Source organism: Westerdykella ornata (genome assembly GCF_010094085.1).
Source record: "Westerdykella ornata strain CBS 379.55 unplaced genomic scaffold EI97scaffold_8, whole genome shotgun sequence".
In the NCBI taxonomy this organism is placed as follows: Eukaryota; Fungi; Ascomycota; class Dothideomycetes; order Pleosporales; family Sporormiaceae; genus Westerdykella; species Westerdykella ornata.
Genome location: NW_022986858.1, coordinates 408,763 through 432,546, shown reverse-complemented (window position 1 = coordinate 432,546; position 23,784 = coordinate 408,763). Strand labels below are relative to the sequence as shown.

The following is a 23,784-nucleotide window of genomic DNA, read 5'->3' as shown; positions in this document are numbered from 1 at the left end:
TCGACTCTGCCACCCTGTTGTGGGCGTTACCTACCGGAGCACACCGGATGGACAATCGACCTTCGCCGCAGGATGTTGTCGCATTTGCATCACGCGCTTCTTGCTGTCGAACGCAGTGCTCGTATCTCATGTGAGTGACGCCCAAGGAACCGTCTTCGCCGAGTGGTGGAGGAGCACCACTGCGACCTCGCCACGTGGAAGGGAGGCCACTGAGGGTCAGCGAGAGATCAAACTGTTGGCATTGGATGGGCCCGTGATGCTCCGAGGCGGCAGATGGAGAGGATGGCGAAGATCATGGGATTATCGTTCCGGCGGGTGGTGGTGTTGTAGTTGTTGTTGAGTGCCGATGGGGCGCAGGCGCAATGTACAGTTTATGCGCTTGTGACGAAAGGGGAATAGCGTAGAACTACGACATCTGGACTTTCGCCTTTCTCCTTTCCCCCCATATGCTTTCTCCCAACAACAAGCCCTGGGAGTTCACCGGCATCCCTCGCCGCTGCACCACAGGATGCCTTCTCTCGGGCCGTCTCCGGCTTTGCTGTCGTTTCGGAAGCAGAACTTGCTGGTTGAGTTGTATGTCACGGCAAGCCGACTCGGGCCGTGTCTCTGACTGTCGTTCCCAGCTCCAGCCTGCGCAGTGCGCCGCTCGACGGCGTGTTCATGAGCATCACACCGGGCGACCCTTCGCTCTGGGTGGGTGTCTTGTTTGTTCGCAAAGGTACCTAAAGTCTGGCATCCGCAATTGGAGTCACACCCCACTATGGCGCCATATCGCCTTGTTGCGTCGCCCATGTTCACATGCGACAGGTCCATATGCGCCCGCTGTTCTGCGGTTCCAAATATCGTTCCCACCCAACTATCCGACTCTGCCTCCTCTTGTGACATTCTCTACCGATGTGTTCCATCCTTTGCTCACCCCGCTCACCACTTACACATACACCACTGGCTCCTCTGATACAGATACGGTGAGTGCAACGGATGAAGAACGACTGCCGCCTGGCGGCTTCAGCCTTCGTCACGGATTTCCACAGTGGTTCGGTCGCGCTCGGAAGTCCGCAGGCTCTCGTGATGCGAGTGCGTCGAGCGTATGCAGTACCTCCCAGGGTAGCACGCCAAGGCCTGCAAGAGGCAGGGAGGATGAGACAACGTCTTCACAGCTGGCAGCATCAACCACTGCAGCCGGAAAGGGCGTGACCATTGTAAAGGTCCTCCATTATATCCGCTCCACATTTAGCGACGAAGTAGTGCTTGATTCGATCCCTCTGCAAGCTGCTGCCAACCCGGGCGCATATCATGCGTGGCGAAGCTATCGATCTGAATCTCTACAAGCACAGAAAGCTTCATCGGTTCCGAGCACATCAACGGCTTCCATGTCCCACCTAGGCGTGGAGGACAAGGCGGTTGATAATGACGCACTAGGACGGAATCGACGGCCCGGAGACTGGAATTGGGAGGGCGTCTGGGAGGAGAGGGTCAGGAAAGCTGTTAAGGGCAGTTTGTCGGACTCCGTACTCTATGGTGGCGGGGTGCCTGGTGAGGATATCGTACGTCCATACGAAGCCTGTCTCATTCAGCTCCTAACGTATCCAGATACGATTTAGGGATGGTGATGAGGATACACTCCAGAGAATGAAGACGACCATGGAAGCTGCAATCTCGAGAGCAGCGGCGCTTGGATGAAATCTAACATCGATTAGGGCTCCTGTACTTGGAATCATCTCGTGATGGGATTGCACCTGCTGTTGGAAGCGAAAACGGGTCATCCAGAGCCTAATTCCCTCCCATTTGCGCACCTCCTGCCGCTGATTTGACGACTCGGACTCCGCGGCTCGCATGATCTGAAAGGGAACAGAGGAGGTCGCATTTACCTATCCCGAAAGTGAGGCCTTCCTGCAACTAAGTACCACGCTAGCCCGTCTAGCACTAGCGCCGATTGAGCTTGAGTGGACTTCATGCCTGACCGATGTAATCATGGCTATCTCCTCTCTGAAAAGTCGAATGCAGTATGCTCATTCATGACGACAATTCTGTCACTGTCGAGCTGGTGGGTGAAGAAAGAGCCCGGACGGTATCTGATTTTCTTTGGCCGGTGCAACCCTAAGGCGGTTGCGCTTGCCAATGCTCACTGTTCCAGAGCTTGCCATTCGCGGGCGTCGACTGCAGCTTGGAGGATACTTCAAAGCATGCTCGGCGTTTGTAGCTTCCCAGAGCTGCAGTTCATTTCTTTCTTAACCGTTCAGGAGGCTGCTTCTTCCTCTGTTTTGGTCCATCTGCCTCGATCCATTTTAGTCGAGCATCTTCAGTGGCATCCAGTATTGTCCAAGTCTTCGTCAGACCTGATCGCATCAAGTCACCTCCGAGAAACAACCTAGTCTGGTCCGTGGCTAGATTATTAAGAGGTTGGACGCGTCGAAGTCGGCGCACAGTGGGGAAGCACAACAAATCGCGAACCGCATCCACCAAGACCGCCCTATGACGACGACAAGGACTGCTTACCTCCCGCAGCATCTCCCACCTCTCCCCGCTCCCCTTGAGATTCGAAAGAAACCCCGCAAGCGTCTTTGGTTCACGCATCGAAAGCCTCCTCGCACACAGACATCCGACTCTCCAGGCCCGCTTGACGATATCATTTCCGAGATTGCTCGTGATATTCGCCGCTCGCCTTCCTTCGACCCGTGGGAAGCTTGTCCCGAGTTCGAAGATCTGTTTACCTGGGGAATTCTTCCCTGGTCTGTCAGCCATGCTCCGAGCGAGCGACCTTTATCGGTGCGGAAGACGCGAAGCAGCAGGAGCCATACTACATCAAGCGCATCTGGTTCGTCCTTCAGCTACGCGATGGCTTCTGCCGGGTCCGAAGACGGAGGCGAGTGTGGTTGTCACCGTCCTCCTGTTGCGAGTCGTCAAACTTCGCATGCCGTTTGTGTTTCTTCTCTGCTCGAGGTCTCTGCACAGCCTACTCGTGCGGCGGGATCCCTTACCTCACGCATCGTCTCCTTTAGAAAGGAATCCCGCCAGCAAGAAGACATTGTGCAGCAACACACTCCTGCGATGGACGGCGATGCAGAGTCTACTTCCAGGTCTTGTCGATCCCACGGTCTTCGGAAGCATTTCTTTTCCCTGTCCAAGAGAAGAGCGTAGAGAAAGTGGGCTTGAGAACCGGTGACCCAGCCAAGGAGGATGGACCTTAAGCACCCGGTTCAGCGGCTGCACCTCTTCTAACTCCGTGACGCTGGGGTCCCAACGAGTCGGGACCCGGGCGAGGATGGAATATGCATCACTACTCTTATGGCCAAATAGGCACGGGGGAGGATGACGGAGTAGTCATGTATCAATACAATTAGTGTCATGAAGGGTTATTTCCATGAATGCAGTGTGCTCTCAAGTTGCTGAACAATGCCCATCGCCCGAAGAGTTTTGCCAGCTTTCGAATATCAGCCAGATATCTCAACGATCAACACTCCCAGGTCCCGAGATCAAAGTTCCTAGAGCAGAGATATTTGTATCGTAACTCCTCTAGAGATGGGGTTATTCCGGCTTTGCAGTGGCTATCAGGCTACGGGAAACTGGAGTACCTCCAGTTGAACTGGTCGTGTTCTCATTCCTAAAAAGCCGTTAATACTATGGATGATGCGGACGCAGCACTGAAGACACGAGTGCATACGTAATCAGGGGTCATCTTCCATTCGAGCCTCTTGCTGGCCTATCCATCAACGACAACGTCTCAGCGCAACTTATTTCATGATCTCACTGGCATCATAAACCTGACCACACATTCCCCACGCTTACTTCACATCTTCGCAACAACAATAACACCTCTCACAATCCCCGTGCGCCCCCACCAATCAAACATCCACTTCGCAACATGAAACGGACCCAAACCATGCCCAACACGTTTCAACCCCTCATCCTGAGCCTCCAGAAACGCAGCCAGCGGAGCAAATACGTGCTCCGAGACGTCCCTGACCGTAACATCTCGATATCCAATTTCCCTCAACCGCGTCCGATAGGTCTCGACAGTGCCGAAATTAGCCCAGGGCGCACCCATGAGCTTAGTCACGAGGCGGAGCAGGAGCAGGTTGGGGAGGGATATGTTGTCAGCGAGGCAGAGGTCGAAGGCCATGAATGAGGCTTTGAGAGTGTGGCTGGCAAACGTGAGTATAGGCCAGCGGGAGGGGGAGAAATGGTAGAGGGTATCTAGGGCTAGGACCCAGGTCTCTTCGGCTTGAGAGATGGTGTCTTGGATGTGCTGCTTGAGTTCTGCGTTCCAGGAGTCGGGGTTGCTGGCATCGGCGCAGAATAAGCGGATGTCTATCGGCCTTGGGTGCTTGGAGTATCCGGTAGGTAGTTCAGCGTAAGGTTGGCCTCCAGAGAGACGTTCAGTGAGTACCTGAACGCCCGATTGAGCATACTGGTATTGCTTCCTATTCTTGGTGATGCCCACGTAGAAGTCAAGCTGCGGCACTGATTCGTGCGAATCCCACCATTGTTTGTCAGACTCGCGGATTGGATCAAGACTGCACAGGTACATTGTTTGCTCGCCGCAGCCAAAACCTAGGTCTAGTAGTGCTCGGGAAGGTACCCTGCCCATCCGGGCAATATGCTTGCCGTCTTTCTCGACGGAAAATCCGGCTGTTTTGAGGACTTCTGAGAGGAGCGTCCTGGATGCCACTGCAAGGCTGATTGGTTTGCTTTTGCCGTGTTCACCTGGAACACAGTTGGGGAAACAGGCCTTTCTCTACTGTGATATCAGTAGGCGTGAGTGTAATAGGTCGAGGAAGTATTTACATCCCAGTATCCCATGTTCATCCACATCGGGGGAGGAGATGTCTTAAGGTGCAATCGTGCATGGTCAAGGCCATAGAGAGGATTTTCGGCATCGTTTTCCGTGCCAAGCTCTTCTTTCCATCGTTTCAGTCGGGCAAAAAGTGCTTTCGAGGCAGGGAGGAAGAGGATGCCACCGATAAACGTGAGCAGATGGGAAAGGTAAAGGCTTGGCGTCTGGATGGACAAAGACAGAATGGCTACAGCGGCCGCAATGCCAACCCATAGCAAGCTAAGTAATCCCATCTAGGGGTATTCTCAGGATCATAGTCTAGCGAAGCCGGTGTTAGAGACAAGGAATTGGCTGAGGCATGGGAGAGAAGAAGTAGTCACTTGCATCGCTGGCGAAGTGAACAAATGCGCTAAACTTCTTTCGGTCAAGTAAGATATCCCGGATATGCCCACATAATAGGATGAGAGTCAAATAGCAAGGTAAAGCAATGGTATAGGATTCGTGAATCACCTATGAAGAATAAACGAAAGCATTAATATTCCACTTTGAAGAGATCTCCTTCGGCGTGCAAATATACGCAAAGTGCCGTTAAAAGGGCATCTTCTGCGAATATAAAATCAACTCCAAAATTCGGCATGGGTATCATCTAACCAATGCATCGCTGGAAATAGCACTATACGTTCGTCTCTGCGAACTTGTCCTCGCGCAGCCATGGCACTTCGACATCAAAAGCTCGCGCTACACGCATTGCGGAGACAACGCAGCCTTCGAGAAGAACCATCCCATCCCAACACCAGCCGCCAACGAGCCATACATTATTGTCGCCGTTCCTCCAGGTCGGAAGAGCCTTCTCCTCGTGACTGGGTATGTACGTTTCTTCAAATATATTATTTACGATACGTCTACTTTCTGGACTCCGCAGGACTCGAGTGAACTTCGCGCGGTGAATGGTTTGAGCTGAATCAATGTCGCTGAAAGGACATGTAGTAACGATGGCTCCACATGGCTGGACATGAAGTGACTCGGTTCGATGTGTCCCATCTGTCGAGGTTCGTAGGTATATCAGCTGCGCATTGGTGCGGTTGTGGTTCGTTCCAGGGCTAAGGATCCGTCGATCCGTGTGTACCACGCTTTCGACCTGCATGGTCGGGATCCTAGCCATATGGTATCGTAGCGGCGCAAATATATTCCCAACAACGTCTGGCGTGACGGCAAGAACTACTCTGTCGAATATCTCTTGAGTTTGAGCTCCGTCGCTATCGGTGGCATGTTTCCAAGAAATCTCTACTTGGTTTCCCTTTGGCTCGACTGATGTTACGATCGTTGACAGCTGATAATCGACTCCTTCAACCAATCTTTCCTGGACCGTTTTCACACCATTCGAGACTGTGTAATGTGGAGCACGATGTGTCCGCCTCTTATATTCTACAAGGTCGCTTGCGGGGAATCGAAGAAGAGCTTGGTGCGGACACGTGCTGACGCTCGACATAAGCGGGAGGAGATAGTGCGTCGTAAAGTAATGTGGGAGCCGAATCCTTCTCAGGTAATGTTCCACCGTCTCAGAAACAGGGTCCTTGCGGCCGTTCGCAAATGTCTTGGGCGCCACAAAGAAGCAGCATACAGAAAACCAGGTGTAACACGCCAGCAAGTAGAAAGCTTCCAATATATACGAGGTAGTCGCAAACGCATTCAAACGAGGTACTGGTATCTTATGCAGATTCGACCCGAACGTGAAGTAGGACTGGTCGGTGCCTTCGCCCATCGAAGCCTGCACTTTTGCGAATTCAAATAGAAACGGTTGACTGTGGTAGATGATCCCTAGGTGATCGTACATGGACTTCAGATTATTATAGAATCCGCCCGCGAAAGCGCGCATAGGGAGGTCCACCCGGTCGGTCGAACCTGTGGCGCCGCTGCCATGAGGGAGGGAGACGGAAGCAGAGTCCAGTGATAAGGATTTACCCTTCCAGAGCCATTAGGTGCGCCCAGTCTTTTTGGGATTTGTGAGTACAACTCACCGACTCGAAGAGTTTCACATCGTACCGCTGGCGCGCGTCGTGTCGTAGTAGGTATGCCGTTACCAACCCCGCCATCCCCGAGCCCACGATAGCTACGCGGACTGGCTTTTGCGTCTCCATGGAGCCGAGGTGTGAGTGGAACAACAGTCGCGCTGTTATTGCATTCTCGGAGAAGGCTTTGGACCTGGACAGTCTTGTTTGGTCTCAGTGACGTTGCGGAGAATTGAAGTGGGAACCTTGGAAACGCTTGGCGCGCCGGATTGTCCCTCTCCCGATCGCAGCGGTGAATGACCTATACAAATCCAGCATGGTTCTGGCGCCTCCGTTAACAACTGCCCAGGTGGGAAGGAGCGACGCCATCGACGTACCTTACCGGCGCGGTGATTCGCGGCTTCCTCTCAGATTATGTACCACAACTGCTGAGCGGCGCCGGGCCGAGCTTTTTCCGCGCCGTCCCTTTTTGCGGGACACTATCGAACCGGTTTCTAACTCCTACCATGGACGGTGGAAGGTCGCTTGTGGTATCACAGACGGTATTCAATATTTCCCTGCACACCAAAATGAGCGATATGGCGCCTCATCTATGGTGGAGGGATGGTGGGGGGAGTTTCCGCGTTTGGTCGGAACTTCAGACTCAGGGTCGTTTGCACATGTTAGTCCGCCTCCGTGCATCTGGGTACATACTGTGCAAGTAGAGGAAGCTCGGAGACGATTTGGGGGTGTTTGGCGTTTGGGAAAGGAGTACTGTCTAGCAACACATCCATTGATGAAAGTAGACAGATATTAACTAGCAGGGTTGAGATAAGCTCAAGACGATCAGGTTACACTCGACTTCCCCTGCATGTGCATGCAAGTGGTTCCTGAACTGGGCGAGACCATGACGTAAGCGACATGTCGTGTAGCGTGGTGGCAGTTAGCAACCATTTGTGCTTGCAGTCCTCAACTGAGATATTCGACAAGTAAAGATGGAAGCAATACGGGTAGCGGTAATAGGGGCAGGGTAGGACGAGGACTTGGGAGTCATTTCATATTGCTGACATCTGCCAGTCCTGGAGGCCTCACAACTCTCAAGACCTTGCTCGAGGCTTCAACGCCAGAAAGACCGATTGAAGCTCAGCTGTTCGAAGCGTGAGTGAAATCGTATAACTGGGATTTGCCGCTGAACGCTTCTTTCAGTGAGGAGGATGTCGGCGGTACCTTTCAATACCGCTCCTACGAGAATGCCGAGTTAGTGAGCTCGAAGCAACTCACCACCTTCTCGGATCATAGGCTCCCATTGTCGACACCAGATCACATATCTTTGCCACAGTATGTAGATTATCTCAGGACATATGTGGACAAGTTCAATTTGGCGCCTCATATGCATTTGAACTGCCGCGTCACGGAAATAGCCCCAATCGGCAAACCCAAGGATGAGCGGAAATGGCAACATCGTGTAACGTACACTGATGGCCGGAACGGAGGCGTTGAACGAACTTTTGACTGTTCCCACATTGCCATTTGTACTGGGCTTCATGTGCAACCCAACATGCCACACCTCCCGGGAATTGAGAACATGAAAGGCGAAGTCTTCCACTCTTCACAGTACAAGCTTCGATCACAGCTCACGGGAAAGAATGTGCTGATCTTGGGATGTGGAGAGACGGCTATGGGTACGTGCCACCTCCCATCTCCTTCGACGTCACTGACTCAACCCGTTAGACATCGCCTACGAATCTATCAAAGCCAACGCCCAGTCCGTAACCATGTGTTTCCGCACCGGCTTTCTTTCTTTTCCCAAGGCCCTGTCCCAGTTCCAAGTTTTCGGCAAGCAATTCAAAGGCGGGCTACCTATCGACGGTCTCATCACCAATCTCTTTGAAACAGCTTACGTTCATCGAGCTATTGCAAAATCTCGACTCAGATGGTTTGTGTCGGATTTTGTTATTAAACGCGTCCTTTGGTTCTTGACCGGCACCCAGGCTGGCATGAACCAACATGTCGGAGAATTACCGCATGACCGCTTGGGAAGGGCGTACGTCTTTTTAAACAAGAGCAGTAAGGTGAGTTGCTCGGTAGTGTCAGCTGGTTGGATATTTTATTAACCTGCTGGTTAGGCACAATGTTATCTGAATCGTCCGTACAAGGAAAAACATCCTTTGGCGTTCCTAGGAAACAGCTACCTCGATCCGCCTGAAGATGCCAATTCAGATCGATGGGTTGACACCTGCACGTTCCCCGAACGGATCGACGAGACTGGCAAGGTAACCTTCGAACGCAGACCGGACCGAAAGGACTGGAGGAGAATGAAAGACAAAGATGTCCGACCAGACTGCGTCATCTTTTGTACAGGGTACGTCTCATCTCTCCCTTCCCCATTGCGCCCTGCCACTCTCCAACCAGAACCCTAACCCCCTAAACCCCATCTCCATCAAAACATTCAACTGACCGCTCACCACCCACAGCTACACCCAAACCTTCCCCTTCCTACACCCCACCTACCCGCGCCCCTCGTCGGCCACGATCCGCAACATCGTCTCCCCCCTCGACCCCTCCATCGCCTACATTGGCTTCGTCCGCCCCGGCGTCGGCGCCATCCCCCCCATCGCCGAAGCGCAGGCAATGTGGTTTACCGCCCTCATCACGCACCGCATGCCCCTCCCCACCTCTCCACCGCACTACCACCTCCTCGCCAAAAGCTCCGCGCGCATCCAGTACGGCGTCGACCACAGCGCGTACATGAGCACGCTCGCCAAGGACTTTGGCGGCGCCCCCGGGCTATGGGAATTGTGGACCGAGCACGGGACAAAGGTGCTGCTGGCGTACTGCTTTGGAGCGGCGTTTGTGAGTTTTTATCGATTGGTGGGGCCGTTTCGGTCGGAGAGCGCGCCGGGGATTGCTAGGGGCGAGTTGTGGGAGACGATTACGAGGAGGGGGGTTTTGGGGAATTTGTTCTTTGGGGTGAGTGTGGCTTTTTATTCTTGGAAGTGCGTGGCTGCTGTGGTGGGGAATGTGCTGACGGTAGAGATAGGTGATACCTATGATTTTTTATGGAATCATTAATGCTGCGGCGTTGTTGCTTGAGGTGTTGGGATTGATACCGGACGAGGAGGCTGTTATGTGAGTTGTCCGGCATGTTGTGATGTTATGATTGGGACACGGATATTCCTTCTTTGTTTCTGGGTAATGAATGGACCATGCAAATGTTTAATGCTCATGAATTCATCGACTGGTCTCCCCACGGTTGCAGACAATGCAGCTGCTATAGTTTGCACGACGAGGCTTCACTATCTTGAAGCTATACACAAGGATACGGAAGCGGCAAACGCCTTCGCTTTGGTATATATTTATAAACCTGGATACTCCGTCCTGGTAGTCATACAAAATGAACGCTCGCTCCACAACAGAGGCAAGATTACTCCGCAACCCAGACAGCCGCCATACCCATACCGGTTCCTACACACATGGACGTGACACCAATCCGCTGACCCGTCCTCCTCAACTCGGTCAACAAGGTGCTCACCTGCCTCGCACCCGTCACACCGAGCGGGTGGCCAAAAGCGATAGCGCCTCCCTTGGGGTTGACCTTCTCCATGGGAATGCCCAGCTCCTTGATGCAGAACACGCACTGCGACGCAAACGCCTCGTTGATCTCCCAGATATCGACATCGTCCTTGTTCAGGCCCGTCTTCTCCAGGACAACCGGGATGGCGGCGGCGGGCCCCACGCCCATCAGCAGAGGGGGAACACCGACCACAGAGGCCTGGACGAACTTGCCGATGACCTTCTGGCCGATGCGCTCGGCGGTGCTGCGCTTCATGAGGAGGACGGCAGCCGCGCCGTCGGAGATCTGAGAAGCGTTGCCGGCGTGGATGCTTCCGTCCTTGGCGAAGGCAGGACGGATCTTGCCCAGGCTCTCGGCCGTGATGCCGTCCCTGACGCCGTCGTCCCTCGAGACTGTGATTTCCTTCTCCTCGTCCGTCTTGGGGTCCGTCCACTTGACGGTCAAGGGAGCAATCTCCTTGTCGAAGAGACCCTTCTTCTGCGCAATCACCGCCTTCTGGTACGAGGCGGCGGCGAAAGCATCCTGCTCCGAGCGAGGGATCCCCTTGGCCTTGGCCATCTTCTCGGACAGAACGCCCATGGGCACCTTGCAGTTGGCAGCTTCCTTGTGGTTCTCCAGGAGCTCGGAGAACTCGGTGACGGCTTGGGGACCGTACTGCTGGCTCATGCTCTCCGCACCGGCGCCGATGCCAATCTCGATCATGCCGGACTTGATGGCATTGGCGATGTCGACGCAGGCCTGCAGACTGCTCGAGCACTGCCTGTTGATCGACTTTGCGGACGTGGTGACGGGGAATCCGGCGGCGAGGGCGGCCGCGCGGAACTCGGTGGCTCCGCCTCCGGGGGCCAGGACGGCGCCGACGGCGATGTCGTCGACCAGTTTGGGATCGATGCCGGAGCGCTCGATGAGGGCTTTGAAGGTGCCGACAAGGAGGTCAGCGGCGGCGGTGTCTTTGAAGCCGCCTTTGCCGCCCTTTGTGAAGGGGGTGCGGAGAGCGCATGTAACGACGATCTAGGGACAGTTAGTGAGTGTATCCGGAGGAGACGAGAGGATCCAAACGTACATCGTCAGGGTGCTTCTCCAGGAGAGCCTGCCTGCCCTTCTTCGCCGCACCGCCACCAAGGTGGTTGCTAACCTGCGATAGCCGTGCTTGCGCTGTGAAAGGTGTTAGGTGCTGCCGGAATTATATATGAGCGTCTGAAGTCAAACATACCTTGAGAGGTACGTCCAGTCTGGTTTGCCATTGTGTCTGATATGTCGAGAGAAGATGCGTACAAGAAGCGGATGCTTAAGAAGACCATGAACGGTGGCATGAATGCCGAGGCTGTTACCCTTTCAGGTTTAGTGCCGGTTCACATGGGTCTTGTCTTGTTCACATGCAAACCATGGCCAGCACCCAAGGTAAGCGGGTTAGGATCAGAAATGTTCATGACTCAAGACAGACTCTTATTAGCCTGAGACGCCCAAATAACACCTCTTCCTGCATGTCTCCTCCCGACGGGTTCATTAAAGTTACATTAGATCATAAACACTCCCAAGCGCCATGCTCTTGCATTGAATCAATCCACGTTTGACCGTTCCTCTCCGAACCGCAGATTCTCTCTGATGGCATCTATCAAGCTCTCCCTCTGGACTTCCTCGTATCCTGGCGGGGGTTCTGATGGCGGCACAAATGAATCTTGCGTATGTGGATCATCCGGTGGGCTTGCGCTCTGGCTCTGTACAGTTGCAGGGGAAGACACTGCCGGAACACTCGTGGTAACTGGCGACGTGGGAAATGAATGTTGCGGTTGTCGAGGCGACTCCTCGTATGCAGGCAGATCCTCCAGATGTACGTTATCCAGATTTACTCCTGCCAGCGCTCCGCCTCCTCGACCGCCTCCCGTCTCAGACCCATCGCCTGTTGCGAGGCCACTCTCCCTGGCTACTTCGACCGCTTGCCTTAGCCGCTCCTTGAGTCTCTCGAATATGGAAGAGAAGTCGAAAGCGCCGCCGTCCTTGAACTCCATGCTGAGTTCGAGTGCTGCATGTTCTGGGGGTATGCCTCCGCCTAGTACCGGTTGTATGACTGCTTCGAATTTATTGGCTCCGAACCAAGGAGCCGTGACGCGTGAATCGTGAACGTTGAGGATGGGGACGGTGAAGGACTGGAACTGCGGTGTCCGTGTGGAAGGGAGGTAGATGATCTGGGGCTTGTTAGTCCGTTGGAGGAGTTATAGGGTAGCGTATAGCCTACTCTGCGGTTCGTGAGGTATGCTGTGCCCGAGCTGCAGTTGAGCGAGTATGCCTGGCTCGGAGGATTGCGACTGGGAGTTCGTAATGACAACGTCGTTCGCGGAGGACTGGTAAAGAGAGTCTGTTCGCCGGGAAGAGGAGTATATCCGCCGGACTCAGCCAGCATCACCCAACTGTTGTTGCGTTTGTTAGCCTTGCCCTTGGGCATATCCGCAGCGTGCCTGGGATCGACAGTCCGAGCTCCCAGTATGGACTTGCAGAATAGAAGAGTATACTGCAGCTCCAGCGAGTCTGGTAGCGGAGGGAGAATACTGACTTTATCGACATTTTGGCGCTGTTTCTTGGATGCACTCGCTGCTCGCGGGTATACAGTCTAGCCCTGTGGAATATACAGAGTCTATTTCTCGGGTACGCGGTCCTTGTTTCGATGGGGAATGGCGGGGCGAGGGGAAAGCTGGTAGGCGGGCAACACTGTGATGCGGAGAGTATCGGCCCGGGTGCCCCGTCGAATCAGAACGTTCTTCCTTCCGCTAAGCGCTGTGAAGCCTCGAGCAGGGGGTGCTAATCGCGGCAACCATAAAATCGAGAGATGTATTGTTGTGATGGAGAGCTGCTGCATGCATCCACAGTAGCCGTGAAGGGTGAAGCTTCCCGGTGACGAGAAAAGGCTCGCAACAGACACAAGTCAGGGAACATGACGCTTGAAAATTACACTATATTGACTGGAACATGAATTACACGTGAGGAATCATCGTGAAGGGAATGATCCAGTGATGTTAGGCCCCGAGAAAGCACATCACTCGTTCCTCTTCTTCCAAATCCCCGTCACACGCGCCAGAACATGGCCATTCCCCATCGTGTCCACGAACGATCCCGCTAAACCGGCAAAGGTCCACACCGTTCCATCACCTCTGTCCGGAGGCTCATTGGTGATGTGGACAAGGCCAGCAGGCTCCTTGCCCTCCCACTGCCTCCAACGCAATCTCTCTGTATGCTGTCCATCGATCTGGTCGTAGAAGGTCATTCCAGCAATGTAGCCTGTACCGGGAATGTAGGCAATATCAATTTTCGTGATGTCCACGTTGCCCAGGTCGAGGGCTTTGAAATTCTGAGAATCTGCAAGGTCTCCATGATGTATATGACCCAGATGGTGCAGGCAACCATCGGCTTCTGCAGCAGCTGGGTCGTCGTGATGGCGTGCAAGGCCGATGGCGCCAATTGCATTATCCGCGCGCTTCAGCCCTGCTTTTGCTACCCATCCCCTCCATGAAGACAGCCGATAGCGATGAAGAGAAATACGCCGTAGGGGCCCCTGCCCCTCTGCACCGTGGGGCTCTGTGAGCTCCAGCGAGCTAAAGTCTTCATATTTGCTCATGCTGCCAAACTTTTGGCTAAGGTCGGCAGCGTTGGCCTTGGGGTCTCCAACCATGTCCGGCTCGAACCAGATGTTATCCTCGCCAGCATACGCAATGGTCTTGAGGTAAGCACCATCAGTCGACAGGTCCGAGAGGATGTCGTTGTGGATAGGAACAGGTAGCCGTTGTTGGAGAACTTCGGGGTACGCATAATTGGGACGCTTCATTCGTGTAGACTTTGTCCTCTCGTCAAACTCTGCATACGCAAGGTCTGGATGGTCGACAAGTCTGGCAGCCTGGGTTGCTTGATTAGTAGGTGCAGCTCTCAGAGTGTGCTGGTATTCCTCACCTCTTCTGTGATCAACGTCATAGCTTCTCTGCAAAGCAGACGAGCCTCGTTCAGCGCCACGGGCTCAGGGGGAATCGGGTCACGCCGCCGGTTGTTCTCGAGCAGGTTCCAACCCACATCCCCTTGCTCCACGTTGAAGGTAAAGGCTCGCGGCAGTCCGCCAAAATCAATTGTATCTTCAAATGGTGATTGATCATCAACTTCGGGGCTATTGATTGTGCCGTTGGCGGCTCTCGCCAAGGACTTTGCTCGAAGAGACGATGTTGTCGTTATCCTGCTAAGCGGCTCTTTTGGTGGCTGAGGTCGTACTTTATACTGGGACGGGTTTGCCAATACTGTGAACATCATCAGCACCTGAGCGTCAACGAATTCTGGCAGCAGTCATTCACTCACTTTCCCCTATCTTCCTCCACAACTTCTTGTAGTTCATAAGAGCGTCGAAGAGATCGGCCGTGTAGAGTGAGCACGGTGCATAGTTGAGGATAATGACTGGTTCCTCATATCTCCTCTTCCCGTCTCTGTTGAACTCGCCACCCACTTTGTTTCTTGGATCGCTCTCCCAAACACGCTTTTCTTCAAGCAATCGGCCCCATTTCCACTTTTGAAAACTCCGAAGTGATGTGTACCTAGTCAGGACAGCTTGGGTGCGCGCCGAAGAACGGGCAACCATGGAAGGGAAGGCATTGGCGACGGCGACAACGCTTTTGATTGTCCAAGGGACCTCGGGCTTCTTGATCTCACCACCCCCAACCCAATTGACAGAAATGGATATCTCGGTGTTCTTTAAGGCTTCGTTGTGCTCTTTCTCGAAAGATTCCTTTGCGCCAATTTCCAAAGTTGGTGGACCAACGGCCAATTGCACGTCGACTGCTTGTTTGACGGCTTTGTATTTGCTCTTGTCGTTCAGCTTGATAGAGATAACGGCATTGAATTCTCCACCGTCGGTAAAGCCAGATATAAAACTGTCGCCATAGACTTCCGTGAACCTATCGAGAGGTAGACCGGGAATATCCTGGAATTCCATATCTTCGATCGGCGAATGTGAATCATTGTTGACAATAACGCTCACGATGTAGTTTAGTTCGCTATCAAGCACTCTCGCTTCGTTTACAAAGGACGCATTTCCGTTGCCATGTATGGTTCCATATCTGATAGACATGGAAGTGGAGATGTTTAGTGCATCCATGATGTCGCTCACATTCTCAATAGCACGGGTAGAGTATGTGACACTCTGACTGGTATTCGGTACGGGTCCAGCCGGAATCTCAAACGGTAAACCATCCAGCGGAGCTGAGACGACGTCAACAGCACCACCAAATTCGGAGCCAGGTGTTGCAGGGCGAGAATTGCGCGCTAGTTTTGGTGCTTCTTGTGATCCCGGTACTCCATTGATGGTCACCGTAGGGATCTCCCCACTCGGGCCATTTGCTGACGCGATTTCCGGCGTCACGGGCGGCGTGGGCGGCGTCGGCGGTGCAGTTGATTGCGGTTTGGTGTCCAGACTCCCATTGGATTTTTCCACACTAGCACTCGCACCTACACGCACCGCATTCTCAAGACGAATCTCTTGCGTATAGGTATTGAAACCCTGTCCAATCTGGTTCCTGTCAGCCAATTCTCCGTACATTCGATAGTTTAAACATACGCGCATAGCATTGGTATAAGGAGCTGTGAGCGACATGGTTGCGCTGGTGGATCACGGGGCTCTTTCTTAGTTCCGAACGAGCAGAAGGGGGTTCAAAGGCAATGTATGACCTGAATCAAAGGCTGAAGTGCAAGAGTGCAGTCAAGTGTCGGATCAATGACAGGGTGATGATCGCAAAGGAAATTGAACAACGAGATATGGAATGAAAGGATATATGTATGAGAATAGAGGAAGGGGTAGCACCAGCATGAAGATTTAGTCGCTGCAGTGACTGGGAGGGTAGACATACTTATACCATCTAAGAAGGCGTTATTCTTAACCCCACGGTTCTGGCGCATTTCCGATCTTCCATCAGCAGGTACAAGACTTCGCCCCGGGCAAGACGAGACTGACGCCGTTCCTGTCAGACAGCATTCTGCGTGACAGGGTCGGATAACCTATAGCCATTTCAAAAAGAGCTCCTGCAACCTTCAAGGCGTTCCACACAGATCAGTGGCTCTACCTAGTGTAAGGCAGCGCAAACGTGCGAGGCTCCCTTGTTGTGTGCTGATAGCGCTCTCTGCGGCACAGCAGCGGCTGTTCATACATCCATTCCATCAATTGATAGCTCGGCGCTACGCGGTTCTGGTGAGCGGCCAGGTACTCGTAGGAGGCTCCGGGAATGCTAACGGCCACTTTGATATTGCCAAAAACATTCTGACCAGAAGTATTGACTTGAAGGTGGCCTCATACCCTGAAATGCATAATCGTACCACACATCACTGGCTCCGCTGGTATTCATGTTGTATCTGTAGTACTGTTGGGGGCCATTCCCAACAGCTATTTGTCACACCGTATTAGAAACACAGCTAAGCGCCAGGGGGAATTGAGTGGCTGTGATGTTGTAATCGAGTGAGATCCACACATTTTACCATGTGAGATGGGGCGTTGGATGCCTTATAGGTAGAGGAAAGAAAAGGTGGTTAATGCATATGTCACCAATGTCGCGAGCTAGTCTGACATAATCACTTGGCACAGTTCCATCTTGGCATATTCCATATTCGTCCCAAAGTTCTCAATGTCAACCACCGATTACAGCACATCATGGGCACTTAGGCGTGCCGGAACGCAATGGTCTTAATTCACTAATATGCATATCCGCATCCCAACACTCTTCCGGATCTGGTACAGCACTACGTACACGGTTCTCTTTATCATACTTCTCCTCTTCCTCGCTCTAACCCCCGGAGACACCATCTACCAGTCGATTCGGACGAGAGAGATTCAGAAACTCTTCATAGTCGGTGGCGTATACTTCATCACCTTCGCCATATCGGCGCTGATTTATTCGACGCGCCTATATACCAATCGAGTCGTCCTTCAATCGATTCCAAAGCCGTACATACCTGTCGAAGATGGCGAGGTTGGCAAGCCGGTACGGCGCATGATTGTGAATGCCCTCAGAAGGAGCGCGATCATTGCATGGGAGTCAAGACCCCGGGATCTGGGAGAAGAAGTTCGTTGCGAGGAGGAGCCAGGATCAAGGCCTCGAATGGCAGAGCGAGAAGGCTTCACTCTCAGGCGGCGCGGCCGAGCTTGTACCACGGTTATCCCACTATCAGCGGCATCGCCGCCATGGGGTCATATATCGCATCCCGGATGGGCTTCCCCTTCGTCCTTGGATTTCGCAAATCTCCAGTATTGGAAAGTCATCCCCGAGCTTCCCAATCTCTTTGAAGCAAAGGCAGTCTCTCTTGCGCCACCAGATCCTGCCGTCGAAGATCAATTGCGTATCTTGACAGGGACACCAATGCTTCCAGATTCTCAAGTTGTAGCTGCACTACAGCGACCACGTACGATGGGCCTCAGAGATTACTTGTCTCGACTGTCCTCATGCGGTCTGATTCAACCCCCAAGCTTAGGACCTATCTTTCTGTCACAGTATGAACATGCGCGATTCTCTGGTCAGGACCTCACTGAGAATGAGTTTCGAGAATTGATGGCGACTTTTGCTGCAATACTCGATGGCATGACAGAATTGGACCCTGATATTATTGAAGCCATTCGCCAGGAAGCAGAGAGCTCGGATTCCCAAACTCTCAGTTCTTCGGAGACTTCAAGTATCTCGACCACGTCGGGCCTGCCATACCGTACGCCGCGTCTGCACTCTTACACAGATTATACCCCTTCGAGTCATCATTCATCCCGAACTAGCAGTCCCGCCAGTCCGAACACAGTACGCACTGCACCGTCAATGGCTAGGAAATCTAGTCCCGACCTCTATACCCTTCCACCGACTCCCTCAGAGAGGGGTAGGTCCGGTTCCGTCAGACAACGGCGTGTTGCCAGGAGCCCTTCAACGATTTTACCCAATTCTTCTTCTTCGTCATCTTTGAGCTCGCAATCGGCCCAATCAGTTATTCGCACAACTCCTCCCGGGGGCCATTAAAAAGTTCCATGAAGAGTTGTCGATAATGGCGTTAGCTGATTTTTGCCTCTTGTATTTCCATTACGGAAACTGCCTCATTTGCTATGATACCCCTTGACACGCTTTATAGTCGACATTCCGCTACTATGAATATTCTAATCAACTGATTACATTCTTCTGTTGAGTCCGCCTTTTCAGTCACTATATTTTCTCTTCTGTCCGAATGGAATCTCTTGGTGTGTGTCAGCACACTTCAGCCGAGCACTAACTGGAAGCAGCTGCTGAGACAAAAACCAATACCTTTGTGCCAGCATTTATAACATGGAGACCTCAAGTCGGTTAATCGTTATAGTTCCAGCTCTCTTTGGTGCCGATATAGGTGGGATTGTCTATCGGACCATTCACCTTCCGTATTTTCAGTCGCGGGGTCATAACTCGATGGAATTGGTTGTATTCCCAAAATTGGCTTACAACTCAAAAGAGGCACCGGAACAAACGACAGAAAGCACCACAGCTCCATCATGGTTTCCACTGTCCACAACCTTGGTTGAAGCATGGCAAACAATGCTTCCTGGAACGGGCCACAGATTAGAAGGTAAGAAACTCGCTTCCATCACTTTCATAAGTCAAATGATCACTCAATTAGACCTCTCAACACAGATCGCGAATATGTATAGTCTGCTCGCTCCATTTGCACAACCATACCTATTGGTTCCCAAAATAGGCCCACTCCTCTACAAAGGGATCCTCAGCAGGCAGCGAAGAGGCAGGCGCCTCTGGATCGAAGAAGCTCAACATCGGAGGCGCGCGTCGCTCAGATAGTTCCAAAAAGAGGCCAAGCTCAGTCGCAGAGCGCTTGGGGATTGCAGGATGTGCTGCGAAAGCTGTCAGCGGAGGCGATTCGGCATGCCTTTGGAGGGGTATACGTACGTGGATCACGGGGAACTGAGTTAAGTAGGGCTGCGTGCGGTGAATGGGAGGGCTTAGGAAGCTGGTTGTCGGTCGAGGGTAAGAATAGTGAATCGTCGTCGATTTGCGGGACGGTGCCGGAAGGCTGATGTTGGAAGCTGAAAGGTGGTGCCGCACTGCTCAACGGGGGTTCTGTCGGCGAGTTTGGCTCATCTTCTCGAGTCCCGATAGCAGGCTCTCGGGTCGTCCGTTGCTCATGTTGCTGAACAGAAGGGTTGAGATCATGGCCGTTTTCGCCTTCAGACTCTGAGTCACTGAGAAGAAACGGCATACGAAAACCCTGAGGCTTGCTCGGGGCTACGTTTGGGGGCACGATCGAGGCGTGACGTGGCGTCAAACAGGTTTGGCTCGTCGGTGGGTCTGTTATGGGAGCTGTGGCTACAGTTTCAGACAGACTGTTGGCAGGAGGCTGGACAAGGTCGAGTAAGTCCGTTGCGTTTGCCTTTTGGCTGTGATGGGGTAACTGCGACGTAGAAAACGCGATGGACGACTCGGTCATTGATAGGTTGTTCTGCATCCTTGCAAGATCGCCAGCCCCAGGAATCTCTTGGGGACGGGGAGACATCTGGCTATGCTTTGCAATGTTTGCATAGCTGTCGCCTTTCTCCATAGATCGAGGGCAATTCGCGGGGGACAAGCGGTCGGGCTCATCATAACCCTCTGCTGCTAATTCACTGTGGTGGGCCTCATACGACCCCGTCCCAATTCCAGGTAAGCCTCTTGGTTCCTGTCCAGTTCGTAGACCTGTCGCTATCACTTTCTCTGGATTGAATGAATTCTTGACATGGCCCGATTCAGCAATGGCTTTTTCCGGCGGGTACGACCGATCCAATGTTGCTCGAGAGACAGTTGCCAATAACTGGGTCTGTGAGTCGTTCTTCGGTTTTCGTCCCTCGAGAACCCCAATGACCGCAGCAGGCTGTTCTATCGGCTCCTCGCTGAGCCTCTCGGTGTGGGCAGCAGTGGCTGCAGTGCTCATCTTCTCATTGAAAAACTCTCCGTCTTCTTCATCCTCATCCGTCTCTTCACTGCTCTCATAGTCTGTGAATCCTCTGTAATAGATATCAGGGTCGTCATAGTCAGGTTGAGAAACGGGGCCGCTGTTTCGATCGATTAGAGACAAAGTGGAACTCCTGTCGGATTCGAGTTGCCTATACTCTGATATGTCTGATTCGGGGATGCTCTCTTGGTAACGCTTGGGTTCTTTGTCTTCTTCCACTTCGCCACGCTCCTCGCTAAACCATCTGCTCGGATAACGTTCCTCGATGGCGTCCATCAGGTCACCATGGCCACGTGCGTACTCTTCCCGCAGAAGCTTGACCAGCAGAAACAAGTCTCGGCAGGCCCCCGCGAGCCAACCCAAGTCTTCCTTCTTTCCACCATGGTAGAAGGCGCCCGGCTCAGTGAGTTTGTGGATCAGCGACGAAAACAGCTGGACGGTGTGTGAACGACCACCCGCATCTTCGCCCCGTTGATTTGTTCTCCGCGACGACCGGCCATTGACTTCACGGGTGATGTGTCCGAAGAGCGTGCTCATATCCTCGCCTCCTGGACGCAGACCTTCCAGCTTGAATTTGGGATCCAACAAGTAACTGTCGCGGTAGGCGGCCCAGGGCCGGAGGAAAGCGTCGGTGCCGATCATATCGCGGAGCATTGTTGGTACATCCTGAAAGCCGAAAGATTCCAGAACTCGACCGAGCAAGGCTGCGAGAGCGAGGTGTTTGTGAGCATTTGGACAGGATGGTGAGGTATTGGACATGTTTGCGCGGTTGACGGGTGCGCCTCTCCGCACCTCGATGAACCGTTGTTTTGTTGTTGTCCTCGTTGTTTACAAACAGAAAAGAAGCGAGGGTGCCTATGGTCGAGGGAAGTCGGAGGCTCGAGGAAAATTCTGCGGGTGTTTTCGCGTCACCGACTCTCCGTCGCTTAGTTACTGACGCAAAGCTGTGAAGGGCAAAACGCTCACAACCAATCCCGAGTACAGGCAACTTCCTCGAATTGGGAAGCAAGGTAAGTGTTGAAGTCCGCGTCTTCACCTTTCACAACATTATTCAAGCCTTCAGTTTCAGAGTTCTGCGCTCTCTCGTGAAAGCAACAAGAATTGGGGCTGGATATGACACTTTCACTGTTTTGACCCACTGTGTCTGTCCCCTCCGAAAATCGTGCCGGAGCGCAAATATATAAACCAGTGGCGGACCACTTCTCCCACAACCCCTCGAGCTCGTCAACACACAACCGCACACAACTCGAGCAGAACTGGGAACGCATCGAATTTCCAACCCAAGTCTTCTTTGTTTTCACACCATTGTCCAAACTCGACAACCACGGTAACGACATCACTACGCACAATACAGAGCGAGTACCTGGTGATACCGGACAAATGACACTCACGAAGAAGCGGGAGCGAAAAGGCAGGAGGAGCCGCACGCAACGTCCACTGCCCATGGAGCCCGCCATCGACACAGCTACAAACACCTCCCTCCAATCATCTGGACTGGAGACAGACCGAGTTCTCTCCACAATGGTTCACCCCAACAAGGAAACAGTGTTTCAGTTCGGAATGCCGAACTCGATGCAACCTAAAAGTGTTTGGGACAACCCAGAAACGACACTGGCCGCATTCCAACAACCCGTCTCTGGACCCGGTTTCGCGTCCTACGATGAATTGTCTAATGGTTTCCCGACCAGTTTCCTCAAGCGTGACCAGACCAACGAGCGCCAACCATCGTTTGGTAGACCCCGTTCGCCCTCGGAGAACGAGCAAAATATCGTGCAGGCAAAAGATGGCAGCGAACTACACCAGACTCCAGACAATGATTGGCATCTTAAGTGGCAGCTTCAAGTACGTGACGATCGTATCAAGTTCAAGGACCAGCAAATTGCGCAGCTTAAAGCTGAGGCCGAAAAGGAGTCACAAGATCATAAACTTCAGATGGAGGAGCTAAACGAAGCCAACATAAGATTGGAAGTCCGGATCAAGAGTGAGGAATATGTTCGGGATAGCTTGAGAGGACATATCAAGAAGCTTGAGCAACAGTTGAAAGATGCGGTCAACGTTAAAGATCAGAAGGAGGACATGCTTCGTCAACTGGATTTGGACCTTCGCATCCTCCACAACAATTATGTCAACTTGAGGATGGAAAACCGAGCACTCATGGACCGCACATTCGCCGACTATCTGTTGGCAAAATTGCGAACACCCACGGCAGATGGACAGGTGCTGACTCGTCTCTTGAACCTCATCTATCAAGCCGTTGCAGGGCCAGTGCCGCACCAACTTATCCAACTTCGAAACATTGAGAGCAGCCCATTCCCCTTCATGAGGCTCCCAGGAGAATTACGCAATATGATTTACAGGCAGTGCCTTGTCCTTGGACGCCCGATTGATCTGTGGCCTTTATTACCGTATAATGCTCCCGCAGGAACCACCAAGCTCAGCCTCATCGAGCGCGACTTGAAACATATCAATGTTTCCTTGCTTCGAGTCTCTCGCCGTGTCAATCAGGAAGCAACCCCGGTGCTCTACGGTTGCAACCGGTTCCGGTTCTCAGATAGTAAAGGCTGGACAATCGCCCTTGGATTCCTGCGCAGCATCCATCGCAACTTCCAATACTTGACGAACATCTCTGTTCCTTACCCTGACGAAGGCGGTATATTTCTTGTCAATCGGGAGTCTGGCGCTGCCCCTGGGAAGCAGATGAAGGAAGAGATGCGCGTCTTACTACGGCGATTTGGATACATTGGCCTCGACACTGCAAACGGATTATCGAGTAGGGACATATTGGTACATGAGGAAGTCCAAAAGATCCTGGTAGATCTCCCAGCCATCAAGAGCTTGTCGATGATAGTGCCCCACAACCTACGTCTCCATCGTGAGGCTTTTTCTTTTCTCCTCCCGCTCATGAATGGAGATCATTGGATAAGCTATGATTGGTCAAGCTCAAATGAAGATGGGGGGCCTGTACGTTGGGAGGACATAGGGCGAGGAGAAAACCGTGAACGCTCGTTCATTTTCATTCGCAGGAATCCAGACTATCAGGCTCGAAATCCGTTGAATCGTAATCGAGATCTCGACGATGATGTTCGGATGGGTCGAGCACTGCTTGGGAAGGTGGCCGTGGCTTGGGGTGCCAATATCAAGTACGCCGAGTACGGAAGTATGGAAGATGGAATGTCATACGTCGTTGAGGGAGGGGAGGATAGGACTGATATCGACTTGCATCCGGGAGATCCAGAGGATCCCGGTCGTCGCCCGATGTTCTCACTTCCGGACTTCACCTCGATCTTCAGGAGGATGTAAGGAGGGCGATGTTAGGGTCAAAGGGACAGTGTCTGGATGCTATTGCTATTCATGTGGTAACTTCTATGGATGTCGACCCTGGGGAAATATGCTGTGATGCAGGGCTTGTGCATTGGCAGCTGGGTCGGTCTGGTATGATAGGGACATTATCGGATTAAAGATGATGTGAGGAGGGTGGTGCAGGTCAA

At 52.8% G+C, this 23,784-nt stretch overlaps 13 protein-coding genes across 13 annotated transcripts; 7 read left to right on the top strand and 6 right to left on the bottom strand.

Moving 5' to 3' along the window:
- The first annotated feature begins 425 nt into the window (after nucleotides 1-425).
- EI97DRAFT_309416 (UBC-like protein) lies at nucleotides 426-2,076 on the top strand. The gene is made up of 4 exons (XM_033794598.1): nucleotides 426-573; nucleotides 624-718; nucleotides 808-1,544; nucleotides 1,591-2,076. Exons 1-4 carry the CDS (start codon nucleotides 509-511, stop codon nucleotides 1,678-1,680), a joined length of 987 nt encoding a protein of 328 aa, XP_033654644.1. The 5' UTR covers nucleotides 426-508; the 3' UTR covers nucleotides 1,681-2,076.
- EI97DRAFT_309641 (uncharacterized protein) lies at nucleotides 2,038-3,363 on the top strand. The gene has a single exon (XM_033794600.1). It carries the CDS (start codon nucleotides 2,473-2,475, stop codon nucleotides 3,136-3,138), a length of 666 nt encoding a protein of 221 aa, XP_033654643.1. The 5' UTR covers nucleotides 2,038-2,472; the 3' UTR covers nucleotides 3,139-3,363.
- A 245-nt stretch (nucleotides 3,364-3,608) lies between these two features.
- EI97DRAFT_417137 (uncharacterized protein) lies at nucleotides 3,609-5,124 on the bottom strand. Its single transcript, XM_033796914.1, has 2 exons — nucleotides 4,786-5,124; nucleotides 3,609-4,735 (listed from the first exon to the last, which is right to left on the bottom strand). The coding sequence occupies exons 1-2, from the start codon at nucleotides 5,065-5,067 to the stop codon at nucleotides 3,788-3,790; spliced, it is 1,230 nt and encodes a 409-aa protein (XP_033654642.1). The 5' UTR covers nucleotides 5,068-5,124; the 3' UTR covers nucleotides 3,609-3,787.
- Nucleotides 5,125-5,251: 127 nt separating this feature from the next.
- EI97DRAFT_432717 (FAD/NAD(P)-binding domain-containing protein) lies at nucleotides 5,252-7,217 on the bottom strand. Its single transcript, XM_033798225.1, has 3 exons — nucleotides 7,161-7,217; nucleotides 6,793-7,105; nucleotides 5,252-6,737 (listed from the first exon to the last, which is right to left on the bottom strand). Exons 2-3 carry the CDS (start codon nucleotides 6,910-6,912, stop codon nucleotides 5,448-5,450), a joined length of 1,410 nt encoding a protein of 469 aa, XP_033654641.1. The 5' UTR covers nucleotides 6,913-7,105; nucleotides 7,161-7,217; the 3' UTR covers nucleotides 5,252-5,447.
- A 602-nt stretch (nucleotides 7,218-7,819) lies between these two features.
- EI97DRAFT_366367 (uncharacterized protein) lies at nucleotides 7,820-8,134 on the top strand (the record flags this gene model as incomplete). Its single annotated transcript, XM_033795031.1, has 2 exons — nucleotides 7,820-7,920; nucleotides 7,969-8,134. Coding segments are annotated over 2 exons (267 nt in total), but the record flags the coding sequence as incomplete, so codon positions are not given.
- Nucleotides 8,135-8,152: 18 nt separating this feature from the next.
- EI97DRAFT_375441 (uncharacterized protein) lies at nucleotides 8,153-9,834 on the top strand (the record flags this gene model as incomplete). Its single annotated transcript, XM_033795505.1, has 4 exons — nucleotides 8,153-8,444; nucleotides 8,494-8,834; nucleotides 8,889-9,124; nucleotides 9,237-9,834. The coding sequence occupies 4 exons, from the start codon at nucleotides 8,153-8,155 to the stop codon at nucleotides 9,832-9,834; spliced, it is 1,467 nt and encodes a 488-aa protein (XP_033654639.1).
- A 239-nt stretch (nucleotides 9,835-10,073) lies between these two features.
- Nucleotides 10,074-11,606, bottom strand: EI97DRAFT_417129 (3-ketoacyl-CoA thiolase B). Its single transcript, XM_033796913.1, has 3 exons — nucleotides 11,550-11,606; nucleotides 11,400-11,491; nucleotides 10,074-11,347 (listed from the first exon to the last, which is right to left on the bottom strand). Exons 1-3 carry the CDS (start codon nucleotides 11,578-11,580, stop codon nucleotides 10,187-10,189), a joined length of 1,284 nt encoding a protein of 427 aa, XP_033654638.1. The 5' UTR covers nucleotides 11,581-11,606; the 3' UTR covers nucleotides 10,074-10,186.
- Nucleotides 11,607-11,760: 154 nt separating this feature from the next.
- Nucleotides 11,761-12,990, bottom strand: EI97DRAFT_432713 (uncharacterized protein). Its single transcript, XM_033798224.1, has 2 exons — nucleotides 12,573-12,990; nucleotides 11,761-12,522 (listed from the first exon to the last, which is right to left on the bottom strand). The coding sequence occupies exons 1-2, from the start codon at nucleotides 12,777-12,779 to the stop codon at nucleotides 11,896-11,898; spliced, it is 834 nt and encodes a 277-aa protein (XP_033654637.1). The 5' UTR covers nucleotides 12,780-12,990; the 3' UTR covers nucleotides 11,761-11,895.
- A 377-nt stretch (nucleotides 12,991-13,367) lies between these two features.
- EI97DRAFT_441851 (uncharacterized protein) lies at nucleotides 13,368-15,956 on the bottom strand (the record flags this gene model as incomplete). Its single annotated transcript, XM_033799724.1, has 4 exons — nucleotides 13,368-14,222; nucleotides 14,276-14,610; nucleotides 14,669-15,872; nucleotides 15,921-15,956. 4 exons carry the CDS (start codon nucleotides 15,954-15,956, stop codon nucleotides 13,368-13,370), a joined length of 2,430 nt encoding a protein of 809 aa, XP_033654636.1.
- Nucleotides 15,957-16,923: 967 nt separating this feature from the next.
- Nucleotides 16,924-18,498, top strand: EI97DRAFT_308978 (uncharacterized protein). Its single transcript, XM_033794594.1, has one exon. It carries the CDS (start codon nucleotides 17,050-17,052, stop codon nucleotides 18,346-18,348), a length of 1,299 nt encoding a protein of 432 aa, XP_033654635.1. The 5' UTR covers nucleotides 16,924-17,049; the 3' UTR covers nucleotides 18,349-18,498.
- Nucleotides 18,450-19,152, top strand: EI97DRAFT_309025 (uncharacterized protein). Its single transcript, XM_033794595.1, has 3 exons — nucleotides 18,450-18,506; nucleotides 18,606-18,922; nucleotides 18,988-19,152. Exons 2-3 carry the CDS (start codon nucleotides 18,649-18,651, stop codon nucleotides 19,002-19,004), a joined length of 291 nt encoding a protein of 96 aa, XP_033654634.1. The 5' UTR covers nucleotides 18,450-18,506; nucleotides 18,606-18,648; the 3' UTR covers nucleotides 19,005-19,152.
- On the bottom strand, nucleotides 19,033-21,055 carry EI97DRAFT_441849 (uncharacterized protein; the record flags this gene model as incomplete). Its single annotated transcript, XM_033799723.1, has 2 exons — nucleotides 19,033-19,202; nucleotides 19,258-21,055. The coding sequence occupies 2 exons, from the start codon at nucleotides 21,053-21,055 to the stop codon at nucleotides 19,033-19,035; spliced, it is 1,968 nt and encodes a 655-aa protein (XP_033654633.1).
- Nucleotides 21,056-21,676: 621 nt separating this feature from the next.
- On the top strand, nucleotides 21,677-23,596 carry EI97DRAFT_441848 (uncharacterized protein; the record flags this gene model as incomplete). The annotated part of the gene is made up of 1 exon (XM_033799722.1): nucleotides 21,677-23,596. One exon carries the CDS (start codon nucleotides 21,677-21,679, stop codon nucleotides 23,594-23,596), a length of 1,920 nt encoding a protein of 639 aa, XP_033654632.1.
- Between the last annotated feature and the right edge of the window lie 188 nt (nucleotides 23,597-23,784).

Excerpts from the sequence above, each read along its gene's own strand:
- EI97DRAFT_309416 (XM_033794598.1), top strand. The coding sequence starts at position 509 with ATGCCTTCTCTCGGGCCGTCTCCGGCTTTGCTGTCGTTTCGGAAGCAG. Across the intron at positions 574-623 it reads CAGAACTTGCTGGTTGAGTT|CTCCAGCCTGCGCAGTGCGC; the intron begins GTATGTCACGGC and ends TGTCGTTCCCAG. Across the intron at positions 1,545-1,590 it reads GGGTGCCTGGTGAGGATATC|ATACGATTTAGGGATGGTGA; the intron begins GTACGTCCATAC and ends TAACGTATCCAG.
- EI97DRAFT_432713 (XM_033798224.1), bottom strand. The coding sequence starts at position 12,779 with ATGCCCAAGGGCAAGGCTAACAAACGCAACAACAGTTGGGTGATGCTG. Across the intron at positions 12,523-12,572 it reads CATACCTCACGAACCGCAGA|ATCATCTACCTCCCTTCCAC; the intron begins GTAGGCTATACG and ends AACAAGCCCCAG.
- EI97DRAFT_309025 (XM_033794595.1), top strand. The coding sequence starts at position 18,649 with ATGGAGACCTCAAGTCGGTTAATCGTTATAGTTCCAGCTCTCTTTGGT.
- EI97DRAFT_309641 (XM_033794600.1), top strand. The coding sequence starts at position 2,473 with ATGACGACGACAAGGACTGCTTACCTCCCGCAGCATCTCCCACCTCTC.
- EI97DRAFT_432717 (XM_033798225.1), bottom strand. The coding sequence starts at position 6,912 with ATGGAGACGCAAAAGCCAGTCCGCGTAGCTATCGTGGGCTCGGGGATG. Across the intron at positions 6,738-6,792 it reads ATGTGAAACTCTTCGAGTCG|GGTAAATCCTTATCACTGGA; the intron begins GTGAGTTGTACT and ends TGGCTCTGGAAG.
- EI97DRAFT_308978 (XM_033794594.1), top strand. The coding sequence starts at position 17,050 with ATGCATATCCGCATCCCAACACTCTTCCGGATCTGGTACAGCACTACG.
- EI97DRAFT_417137 (XM_033796914.1), bottom strand. The coding sequence starts at position 5,067 with ATGGGATTACTTAGCTTGCTATGGGTTGGCATTGCGGCCGCTGTAGCC. Across the intron at positions 4,736-4,785 it reads TGAACATGGGATACTGGGAT|AGAAAGGCCTGTTTCCCCAA; the intron begins GTAAATACTTCC and ends ATATCACAGTAG.
- EI97DRAFT_417129 (XM_033796913.1), bottom strand. The coding sequence starts at position 11,580 with ATGGCAAACCAGACTGGACGTACCTCTCAAG. Across the intron at positions 11,492-11,549 it reads GACTGGACGTACCTCTCAAG|CGCAAGCACGGCTATCGCAG; the intron begins GTATGTTTGACT and ends CACCTTTCACAG. Across the intron at positions 11,348-11,399 it reads TGGAGAAGCACCCTGACGAT|ATCGTCGTTACATGCGCTCT; the intron begins GTACGTTTGGAT and ends AACTGTCCCTAG.